An 11,997-nucleotide genomic window follows, 5' to 3' on the forward strand; every position below is an offset into this window, starting at 1 on the left:
GAATTATTTTTCATAAAATTACCAGTGCTGCATTGTCTTGGTCCTCCTGACAATCCCATCTAAATATAAACTATTGAACCCTATTTAATGATGTGTATGTAAAAGGTTTCCATACTTCTATTAAAATGCTGGTTTAGAGCTTTAATGTAACCCAAGCCATTTGGTATTAATAGTCTACAGGGAAAAATGTGAAAAAGCTGGCTGAAAAAATTGTGCTTACCATTTAATGAACATGTTGTTGATTGGATTAAATTCAAACATTCAATGTTTTTGGGTGAATATGAAGAACCTTGAATAAAGTTCAGCTGGTTTTTCTGATATTTGCTCGTTTTTTGTCATTTAGCTAAAGCCAAAGTTTGCAAAAGTGGTGGTTTTTGTAAAGTTTTAGAATAGACATGCAATCTGGCAGAAATTCAGTGGCTGAAATGGAATAAAAATAGGCCTAAAAGCATGTATTTATTACATTCTTCCTTTTTTCATTTCTTAAGTTGAACTGTACAGGGTACAGGTCACTTAATATTTTTGGAAAAGTTTTGAAATTACTTAGGATTGCAACACTTTTGAACTACTGCATTCTTTGTTTACATCCACTGTATGCAATTTCTTTTTAAATTTAATGAGCAATCCATTGCTCCCTGTTTACGCCTGGGGATGACAGAGACAGGTTTCTTTTAGCTACTCTTCACTCCATCCCAAAGCAAATAAAAAGATATAAACAGAAGATCATTTTAAACATCTGATACAGAAAAATTTAGAGACAAGGCACATACTTCAGGAAGTGAACTTTATTTAAATAAATAGCCACATAAATAAACAATCTTTCTTAAACATTTTCTCTCCTTCTTCCTTCTGGTCCTTCTCTTCATACACACACACACACACACACAAAGACATGATCATGCTCAAACAGTCAAGTAACAATTTAAAAAACAAACAGGAAATACTTCTTATTATCTGAAGTTTTTATCCAAAGGATCATCTTATTGATTTGCATCACAATTCTTAGTGTTTGACCGGTTTTTTTTTTCTTCCATCATAAGAAACCAACAAATAAAAGAAAATCCTTAACATAAAGTGCAAATTTTGCTTCTGTTAAAACAGTAAGCTTAAAAAAAAATTCAGAGGGACCAATGAATGAATGAATGAACGCATGCATCTTTTTTTTTTTTCAGTCACAATCGGTGACGGAGGGTTCTGATTGTGAGTTTGTTCGGGTAAAAGGCACAAGTGTCGGTGGTGAGTGCAATCAACCAAAAACTGGAATATCAACACTGCACGTTTCCAGGAACCTGGAGGAACACTGCTCTCCTATGAGATGTTTCACAGATATGAGACGAAGAACTGAACACACAATAACACACATCGCTTCATCTGAACTAAGGTTGTAGCCACTGAATAAAGTTCAGCTTCCTTCACAATATGGTATTGCTATATTTAGGTTTAGTTTTTTTTTATTGTTTTTTTTTCTTCTTCTTCTTTTCTAAAAAAGTACAAAAAAAGAGAGAACACAACCATGGTCCTGACAGTAACAGCTAGAGATACAAAGAAAAGGTGTAGCTTTAGGATTTGGTGGCAGCAGGAGTTTCAGATCACATAAAAATGGTTGCTAACCACCCGGCTACATCTTGAGACAGCATTTGAAAAAAGGAAAAAGTCAGTAGTGTGTCTTTGAGAGATCGCCTGTGCTGTTCGCTCTTTGGTAAAACCCAAAATTTCTTTCTGTTAACTACGAGCACTCTGCAGGATGAAGCAGCAGTTGTTTGTTTGTTGTTGTTTTTAAATGCCTTCCTCTAAATCACTACAGTGTCATGTTTATTGGATCGCATAATAACGAGTACCTTTTCTGGTCGGCCAGCTAGCAAAGCGAGATCAAACACATTTAAAGATTAAAAAAAAAAAAAACGAAGGAAAACCTCAGGCAGAACACGTAATTTTTAACCTTGTCTTTCCGTCGAGTTTCTGTGTGAAATATTGCACTGTTCCTACAGTCTTTGTTCTGTCCAGCTTTCCTCTGATACACTGGGAGTGAAAAACAAGGACAAAGAAGTGGAGACGCCTCCGGAGCGTCCAGATCGTAGGTCAACGCCGCAATAGTGTGAGGGCAAAAGCATATAGAAGGTAGTTCTGTCCCGAGGGATTTAGGTGAATTATAATAGAGAAAGCGATGTCAATTCTTACTGCTCACTAATGTTGTTCACTATTTTTACATCAAATACATTTTTTTGTCTCTGTTGGTATTAAGTGAACAAATATTGCATATAACAATTTAGTTGAACGTAAACTTTTAGTGCTTCTTTTATTTTCGCTCAGTTTGCTCTTCAAGGTCAATTTGCCACTCACAATATGGCGGGTGAGCTGACGTATCTTTTCTACAGGGCAGCAATGCGTCTGCTCTTCCATGTCTAACGTGAAAACATGTTCTCTGGTGTGATTTCACCCTGTTGCCTGAGGAGGTAGTAAAAGCATCTAACATGGAGGCGCTCAGCAAACGAAGACATTGTGGATCTTCACCCCGATGTACCTGTTTGTGCTTTAACTAAATCAGCGAAACCACGTCTTCATTCAGTTTTGGCTGATTACTACATCACAGTCTTCCTGCAGCTTGAGGTAAAAAGCAGCATTTTGCGCAGCATAAACAATCTCGCACTGAAACAAAACAAACAAAAAAAATCGTCACAGTTTCCATACAAGTCCTTCAGTGAACGCTTTCGAGCTCAGAGCGCTGCACTGCATGTTCATTGCACTGCTACAGAGAAAAGTCTCTAGAAAGGCGAACAAAGTGGGGAAGAATTTTGGTCTTACTTAACCAAAGAAGAAGTCGAACAAAGAGCAGAGGAGGGAATCTTCTTGTTCACTTAGACAGCATCAGAATTCGAGAGTCAAATATTTCAGCTGATCTCATTCTAGTGAGTCCGTCGGGAGAGCTGGAAGAGAGCCGTTCGCTCTTATTGCTTCTCTGGCTGCTGAATTCACCGCCTCAATCCAGAGTTTGGTTATTGCTTAGTCTTTAGCTTATATGGTCTCAAAAAGCACACAAAGGTGGACACATTCTCACGTGCCAGTTTGTCGCTTGCATCGACTTTTTGTTTCTTTCACTCAGTTGTGCTCTGTTGTTTCCTGGGGACAGTCCTCCATTTTATTTCACCATCACGCAGCTGCTGAGCTGCTGCTGTCCGGCCAGGCCCAGCTCCTGCATGCCGGAGTCGGCGCCGGAGACCGGGCCCATGCTCCACACAGCCAGCTTGGACGGGACGGGGAAGGGGCTTTGTGCTGCGGACTGAGGCTGCTGCAGGACGGCGAAGGGGAGAGGCTGGGGCTGCTGGCTGATGTGCAGGCGCGCCTCGAGCATGTAGGCGGCGGAGGCCACGGGGGACATGGAGGAGGAGTAGCAGCTGGACGTAGGCGAGGAGCAGCCAGAGAAGGAGGAGGACTCCAGGGTTTGATGCCAGAGGCCCGCCGGAGCTGGCTGCTGAGGAGGAGGAGGAGGCAGGGCGGGCTGGACGGCGGGAGCATCAAAGATGGAGGAAGGGGAAAACGTGGATGAGGGTGGAGGAGAGGGCGACTGCTGCTGGGCCAGGAAGAGCAGGGGGTTCTGGGTAGGTCCGGTCTGAGGGGCCTGGACCTGGGGTTGAGGTTGGTGCTGAATCTGCAGCATCCTGGAAACAGATGCAAAGAATTAGATGCTGCTCTAACGTCAGGATACAAATCTACCCTTAAAATTTCTACTGATCACATTTTCAGACAACACAACTAAGAACAATTTCTTCTCTTTAAAGACAAGCACTTTAATTTACTTTTTGGGATTGTTCTGTGATTGCGTCACGTTCTGATGAATTAAAAACTACTTCGCTGCAAAAACACAAAATCATACCAAGTATTTCTGGTCTAGATTTTCATGTAAATATCTTAGTAAACTTAAAATAAGACAAAAGTAACTTACAAGTAACTTTTCAGCAAGATACAGGCGCTTGCTTTAAGTCAATAATACATTAACACTGATGAAAAAGTACAAGTACTAGTACTATATCTAGCTGAAAAGTTTCTAGTAAGATAGTTTTGTCTTATTTTAAATGTACTAGAAACTAGACCAAAACTACTTGGCTAAATTTTGTATTTTTTTCAGTGAATTCCTCTGCAGGACTTATTCCTCTTAGAAATTCAAGAAAATGAAAGGTTTGCTTTAAAAAAAACTTCATTTGAAGGATCAAATTGTTGCAAGGAGTCTCACCTTTGCTGGTGCAGCACCTCCTCCAGCATGCTGCGATGCTCGGAGAAGGCCGGGCCGAGGGAGCCTCGGCTGCCGCGGTTGGAGGTGGGAGGGGGAACGACCTGCCTGGTCAGACCTTTGATCTTATTCAACCCCAGAAGGCCTTTGGTGCGCGTGTTTTTCCTCAGCTGTTGGCGGAAAGCTTTGAGGCCTACAGGAACACAGAAACCTTAAGGTTACAAGGTGCAAACACACAGCAGGTCGAGTCGTTCCGGAGGCGGTGGTGTGAGTGCGTACCTTGTGTGAGGGAGGTGTCGGAGGCCCTGCGGCCTTCCTGGAAGCTGACAGCGGGCAGGCTGCTCTGAGCTTGGGGCACCAGGTGGGAGGAGAGAGCCAGAGGAGCTCCGGCAGGAAGCCCAGTTCCACCTTCAGCCCTGGAGGCCAGAAGTGTTGACATCTCCCCCACAGCAGACTGCAGTGTGGGAGCGGGACTGCATGAGGACTTCAGACAGCTGTCTGACGACGCTCCGTCTGAGGGACTCACCACAATACCTACAGAGACGGAGCAGAGGAAGTTTTAGCATCCTGACCTGGCAGAGTGAAACGTGTAGTTGTGCTTACAATGAATACTGACATGGAGGGTTGCACTGGTGGAAACGGGCGGAGACCTCGGCCACAGTGTGTCTGCGGGACGTTGTGGGCGGAAGCAAGGGCCCGAGGCTCTGCGTGGCCTCCTCCTCCTCCAGGTCCCTGGGACGCACCTCCTCGCTGATGCTGGTCTCCAGCAGGCTGTTGGGTGAGATGGAGCGGTTCCAGAGGAGTCTGTTCAGGCTGGCCTCCACCGGGAACACCACCCGCTGAAAAGCAGAAGGAGCAAGGCGGTTGTTGATGGAGACTGGTTGCTGAATTTCCAAGTTATCATGGCTGTCTAAGCTCCAAAAGCAAAATTATTCCAAGAAAAGGTTGTGGGTGGCGACGGGTTGTTAGTTTCATGAAAGCAGTTCCGACTTGATTATTTGAAAAGTTTATGCCGTTTATTTCTAGCAAAAATATAGACAAAATAATAGCTAAGAAGTCGCAAAATAATTTTTAAAAACTCCCCGTCGTCACACCGGACATTTTGACAAACAAAAAACATCCACAGAGTATATTCTAACTTAAATGGGATTTTGATTCACAAAACCTAAACATAAATGGCCACAACACACATGGTTCTCTACTAACCACAGCGAGCTGATGAAGGACGTCAGGATTTCAATTTACCTGGAATAGTCCACCTTGGTCGCACTCCACCTCGGAATACACAGGAGGAGTGTTTTTGGATGGGAGTGAGAAAGGAGTAGATCTAAAACGCTCACTGGACTCCATGATGACCTAGAGAAAAGACCAACAATAAAAATCAGCTTTGGACTTGAGCTTTAAATGAAAACAGGACTGAGTATTGTACATCCTGATGGAGCGCTGACCTCTGGGCAGGTGGAGTCGGACGTACTGCGGGGTCTCTGGCTCCAGGTCCCACACTGACGACTCAGTTGCTGAGCGCGATGCTCTTGCACTCGCTCCAGCAGCAGGTAGTAGATGGCGGAAAAGTGATTATAGCTGCTGCTCTGCAGAGACTGTGGGAAAAGGAACAGCAGATTAGTGACAGAAATGAAACACTTCAGTTGACTGCTTAATCTGCAGCATCGTGTTGTGGTGTGACTTTTTCCAAGGAGGGACTTGAAACTCAAATAATAGCAAGAGCGTAAATATATTCACGAGGCACTGCAGATGAGTGAGAAGCTCTTTTTCTCACCTCGATTGTCCTCTGGCGATCGATGCCCAGCGTGTTCATGATGCCCAGCACCGGTTCGCTGTAATCGCCCAGGTTGGAGTTGTACTCTGTGAGGGAATGGCTGAGGGTCTGGTGGGCAGCCGACGGGTCGGCCAGCATCCAGCGGTGCTGCTTGATCTGGGTTACGCTGATCCTTTTGGCCGGGTCCACCACTAGCATCTTACGGATCAGATTTTCACAGTCTATTGAGGGTAGAAAAATGCGATGAGCCCGACTGGTTCTGGGTAGTTCACTTTCAGATTTTGTCAAAAAAAAAAAAAAAAAGGAGGTGTGTACCTTGGGACATGAAGAAGGGAATCCTGAATCGTCCCTCTGTGACTCTCTGTCTGAGAGCGGGAAGGCTGGGTGCATCGAACGGAAGAGAGCCGCAGACCAGAACGTAAAGCACTACACCGAGGCTCTGTGAGCAGAAAAGAGAAAGGATTAATTTATGCTTTAAACTTCCAGTTAGTTGTTTTTGCTTTTATCCATTGTGTGCTTACCCAAATATCAAGCTGTGGTCCCTCATACTCTTTCCCCTCAAACACTTCGGGAGCGGCATAAGGCGGGCTGCCGCACCACGTAGACAGAGGCTCCCCTGCGTTGTAGAAGTTCCCAAACCCAAAGTCTACAAGGCACACACAAACGCATCCATCACTTTAAATCTGAGGAACATCCTGAGAAACATGCTCACTGCTTAATATCACTCCTAGTGCACCGACTCAATCGTTCACATTCAATCAGCACTGATTTAATGATAGCCGTTTAGAAATCCCAGAGCGGCTGCAAATACTCTTAAACCAATTAACTTTGTCTCGCACTTTGCTTCCCAGTAAATATGAGAGCAGCGACAGGTTTATGTTGTAGACCTACCGGCCAGTTTGATGTTCATGTTGGCATCCAGCAGCAGGTTCTCGGTTTTGAGGTCGCGGTGAACGATGTGATGCCGGTGGCAGTAGTCCACGGCCGTGAGGATCTGCCAGAACTTCTTCCGTGCCTCGTCTTCACTCATGCGGCCGTTTGAGGTCAGGTGGTCTGCAGAAAGGGAGGGAGAAAGAGAGCAGACGTTTTAGTGGCTAATCATGACATTTAATTACAAATTTAACAGACGACTTAATTATTATTAGCATTGTTAGGATTTTGTTCTTTAGAAAATGTTAAAAAGCCTCAAAAATTCTAATGTTTTTCATTATTACTTTCCTTTTTTCCATATTTATCCAGAGCTGGAAAATTTTAAAAGCAAATTCCACACTTTTGCATGCTTAATATTAAAGTCAAAGGGTTTTATGTCAAACTATCCGGATCAGATGAGAACTTACCGAACATCTCACCGTTCTTTGCATACTCTGTGACAATGTACAGCATGTCTTTGGTCTCCATGACCTAGGAGAGAGAAAAGCGAGATTTAAATGACTGAGTCAAGTGTAAAACTTGTTCCAAGAATTCCTGTGCAGCCGCGAGACATTTCCTAACCACCAAAACCTCTTTCACATACTTCTCCATAAACTTGTTCCACTCGTTGCAAAAATACCAAAGGCTTTCCATCGCATTACATAAGCCGACCAATTTCCTGAGCACATTTTTATCATGTTTTAAACACCAGTTTACACACGTCAACACAAACCCTAACTAAAATTCTTAACATTCACTTACAGACCAGCTACTTCAATGATTGGGGGTGTTACCCAGTGGCTAGCACCGGTTGGCAACAGACGCTAGTGTTTAATTTCACAATTCCCCAGCCTCCTTATGGCGAAGAAAGTGCAACAGTTTCACACAGGCTTGCTCACACGGGGCCTGTCTTTTGTATTAAAAGCAGCGTACGTGCGGTAAAAGTCCCAGTCTTTCCCTGGAGCTCACAGAGGGCCTCCGTTTCCTCTGAGGCCCCCGGGGACGGAGTAGTTTCAGCTGAAAGGTTGCACAACAAAGCAATTTTCCGTCAGATGACAAAAAGCCCGTACGGATAATGCCGCCGGCCGGTTTTGAACTGAATGTCACCAAATTCCACTGAATGGAGGAGTTTTAGTTTGTCCAGACCCTTTAGAGAACCAAAGGGTGGTGAGTGAATACTCAGTGCAGAGGAAAACAGTGTTTATCTGTAAGATAGAGCCATTCTCTGGAGCTCAGTCACCTTGAGGTGATGCTAACGTCATACTGCTGCTTTAAAGGCCCTCATTCAGCCATATTTTACATTCAAAAAGCCTCATAGAAAAACCTTTACCTTCATTTTTGCTTACATTACAGGAGATCGGCTAAGTTTACGCTCAGTGCCCCACCTTTGGGGTATTTCTGAACCCTAGGGGCTTGGATGAAACGACAAAGAAAGGTCAGCTATTGTTGATGTTACAAGGGGAAAATGCATCTTGTTCCCATGATGATGCTAGGAGAGTGAAAGCAGCAGCAAAGCAAAAAAAAAGACAGCCCAGATACAAAGATCATAAGACTGCCTTATGCCAGATTCCTTCCTTTGTACAGGAAGGAGAGGATTATGTGACTAGCATCATCTCCATCAAGTCAACAGCCAGAGGCTAGGTCACAAAGAGGCTAGACACAAACACAAGACCCATCGGAGTGATGTAACAACACCCTTTATCATCACTTACTAGATTCATGACTAATTAACCAAATGAAATTACTTCAGCTGCTCTGAAACAAAACGCGCAGAACATCAATCGGTTCGTCAGCCTGCTAGAGCCACAGCGTTCAGACATTAATCATCTTCACATTCCTCACAGGTTGAATCATGTCAATCCATTTACAGAGAGGGCTTAGTGTTTGCTAGTTAAGACTGGGCATTTGAGTTGTGCTACTCTACAAACAGAAGAGAAGAAAAAAATAGATTTTTGGGGGGGGCTACAAGCAGATTTACTTTAAAAAAATACTGTGAAAATTAGTGGGTGTTGTTTCTGTATTTCATGTATCAAATAAAAAGATAATGAATGAATGAATGCTATACATAACATATAATTAATTTTCTGTTAATTATGAACATCATATTCATTTTAGCTGTGAATGTCTGGGTGAATACAGGTAAACCATGGTATGTTTTACTAGTTAGTTATTTTAACTATTCAGTCAGATAAATCCAACTAAGATGCAACTTGTGCAAAATTAATACCAGCATGTCAGCCCAGACATCTCATCATCATTTCATCCCAGTTTTGAAATGCATAATGATTTTCTGCATTTTCTATCGAGGGTGTAAGCAAAAATTATTCTGAGCTGCACATAAAACTGCTGGCAAAGAAAATAAGATAATTAGAGAATTACTGTTAATTCAATTGTAAAAACACACTAAAGAAGTACATTAGATTGCTATCATTCCGCTAATAATGAGTATAGATTAATATTGATTTAATATGTACCTCTGCATATGAGGAGAAATAATATTTGGAGGGGGGATTCCCAGAAATAATGTCTTGCTCAGAACTTACAATCAGATGTAAAGTAATCCACAAAGGCAGCAAAACAAAAAGAGAGTGAATAATAATAAAACAGCGCTTGTTTGCTTGTTCCCAGGGGTATTTGTTTGTGTGTTTGTTGCCAGACGTGTGCCAAAGTGCCTGCAAGGTCAGCTGAGATGGTAGAAGCGGATTCTTCTCGCTAAGTCTTCAATTTGATTAGGAGTAAAGCAGCGCTTTGTGAGGAGGCTTTCACGTGACGAGCAGACACATTGCACTTGGCTTTAACAAGTGCTAATTGGACTTAATGTTCTGATACTGCACACTTCCTTCACCAGCACTCACCTGACTACTCTTAAGCCCTCATTTCCTCAGCCAACATATCATTACATAACCAAAAAACATGCTACAAATGCATTGTTTCCACAATGGTGCCCATAAATGTCCTTGCACAGAGCGAGAGCGATAGCGAGCGAGGTCAAATAGGATTGTACTAATGCTGTTGTGCTGTACTTATGATTTAGAGTACTCTGAGAATCAGCAGCGCACCACCAGCTGGTGAAAACCACTTTCATGCCAAATGCCCCTTATTTCCTTCTTACTTATTACCACTGCTATTTCCTGATGTGTGCAATAATGACGCACAGTGCTCTGCAGTCCAGCACTGTTAAATGTGCAAAGTTTTCCACACAAACTTAGACAAACTCCCAAACATAGAGAGGGAAACTCAGAAACCGCACGCCTTCCAGTAATCTGCACACGTACTGTTGCACCCCATGCAAAACCGCAGCAGAGAAGAGACAAGATACGACACACACCTGGTAGAGCTTGATGATATGGGGATGGTTCAGCAGCTTCATTATCTGCACCTCTCTGTAAATTTTCTCCAGGTTAGAGGGGCTCAGTCTGGTCTTATCAATTATTTTTATTGCCACCTGGGAAATGAAATGCATAAAAAAGAATTAGCATGCAATAAATGAAAAAAAATAAATAAATAAAGGCATGCATTTTAAATTAACTACATGTTAGAAGAAAGGCTGCTGACCTGTGTTTTGGTGACTTTGTGCTTGGCCAGTTTCACCACTGCAAAGTTTCCTTTCCCCAGGGTGCGGATGATCTCATAGAAGCCGACCTGAAGTGGCCTCCCCTGCGCAGGGCTGGGCTGAGCAGCCCTGCTGGTGTCTGTCATGATCACCATGGTGCAGCAAATGTAGTAGCAATGCTTAGACAAAGGGAGGCTTGTACCTGTAAAAACAAGCAAAACAATTACTCATTTAATATACCGTAATCTCTATTAAACCTACACAGACCTAGAAAATCAACGAAAAAGATGTAAAAAAAATATATTATTATTATTGGAAATGTTATTGTTATTCAAAATAGACATAAATATTTTGTTAAAGAAGTTTGATATTTTATTATAAATCACTCTAGTCCCACAAATCAAACACCGAACAATCTCTAATCAACTAAAAGTGGCTAAAAAGTAAAATGAGAAATTATGGCACTTGACGAAAGTAGCCAAAATATTTATTTACTCATTCGCGCACTTCTATTGTTTGTTTGTTTTTGGCGACGACGGACTATAAACCAAATATTAAGCAACGAAAAGTGACAAAGTCTTACCTTAGAAAGACATAAAGCGCCTTCTCTCACAGTTCAGACTGCTGTGTGACGAAAAGTGAACCATTCCACCACAGCTCCGAAAAACAAACGCATCAAAGAAGGAAAAACTGCGGGAACCACGCGCGATGCAACTTTTCCCTTCAGCTCTTCTCTCTGAGCTCACAGGAAGGCTTTCGGCCCGGGACTGCGCTGCGGTCGGTGTGCGCCTGAAAGCTCCGCCGGAATGCAGAGCTGAGGGCTTCGGCACTCGCAGAGGGAACTCCTCCTCCTCCCTCCCTCCCTTCCTTCCTTTCCTCCCCCCGCTCGCTCCCCAGCCACCATAACAAATTGATACCCACCTCATTAACGTCACACCCGCGTCAGAGCTCCGAGCTGGGTGCGAGGCAAGGCCGGACCCGAGCGCGACGCACGGGTTGCTGGGCAACCGCTCGGCTAGGGCGCTCGGTGACGCGAATGCTGATGAAGAGGTTGCTTGGAGATGGGAACGGTGACGTCAGTCGTAAAGATGTGTCACCACGTGATGTTTCCGTCCGCCGGGGCTCAGCTCACGGGCTCTCCGTCTCGCGCTTCGCCGGAGCGGGAGCGCGCGCATCCTCAGCAGGAACAGAAACAGAAAGCGGGCTGGTTTCGCTGCTCTCAGTTACTCAACTCTAAATCATCGCCAAATTAAATACATTTAAATCTGAAACTTTTATTCTGAAGTATTCCTCCACATGCAGCAACAGTTAAACACCCTTAGGATGCAAGTAAACGTATTATTTATGTATGTTTTAATATATATCCTTTTCAGAAGATAATTAGAGAGTGCATGTTGCAATTATACAACTTTTGCCCTGCAGCAAGGAAGTACTGAGTTCGGATCCCAGCCTGAGTGTTTCTGTATGAAGCCTGCAACTTCTCCCTGGGCATGTGTTGGTTCTCTACAGCTTCCACCCACAGTCCAAAAGCAT

The 11,997-nt window shown here is 43.5% G+C and overlaps 1 protein-coding gene across 1 annotated transcript; it reads right to left on the reverse strand.

The window, feature by feature from the left end:
• Nucleotides 1-766: 766 nt before the first annotated feature.
• LOC102225866 (serine/threonine-protein kinase SIK2-like) lies at nt 767-11,317 on the reverse strand. Its single transcript, XM_014468433.2, has 14 exons — nt 11,048-11,317; nt 10,467-10,666; nt 10,240-10,356; nt 7,340-7,403; nt 6,894-7,055; nt 6,524-6,648; nt 6,318-6,441; nt 6,003-6,223; nt 5,674-5,823; nt 5,471-5,581; nt 4,842-5,064; nt 4,505-4,759; nt 4,229-4,418; nt 767-3,656 (listed from the first exon to the last, which is right to left on the reverse strand). Exons 2-14 carry the CDS (start codon nt 10,617-10,619, stop codon nt 3,137-3,139), a joined length of 2,415 nt encoding a protein of 804 aa, XP_014323919.1. The 5' UTR covers nt 10,620-10,666; nt 11,048-11,317; the 3' UTR covers nt 767-3,136.
• Nucleotides 11,318-11,997: the final 680 nt, after the last annotated feature.

Source organism: Xiphophorus maculatus, chromosome 7, assembly GCF_002775205.1.
Source record: "Xiphophorus maculatus strain JP 163 A chromosome 7, X_maculatus-5.0-male, whole genome shotgun sequence".
NCBI classification, from domain to species: Eukaryota; Metazoa; Chordata; class Actinopteri; order Cyprinodontiformes; family Poeciliidae; genus Xiphophorus; species Xiphophorus maculatus.

Bases quoted from the DNA above. Each gene is read 5' to 3' on its own strand.
- LOC102225866 (XM_014468433.2), bottom strand. From the start codon at position 10,619: ATGGTGATCATGACAGACACCAGCAGGGCTGCTCAGCCCAGCCCTGCG. The intron at 7,404-10,239 runs GTGTGTGTCGTA...TCTCTCTCCTAG, and splicing joins ATATCATCAAGCTCTACCAG to GTCATGGAGACCAAAGACAT. The intron at 5,582-5,673 runs GTCAGCGCTCCA...TCTTTTCTCTAG, and splicing joins CCGACTCCACCTGCCCAGAG to GTCATCATGGAGTCCAGTGA.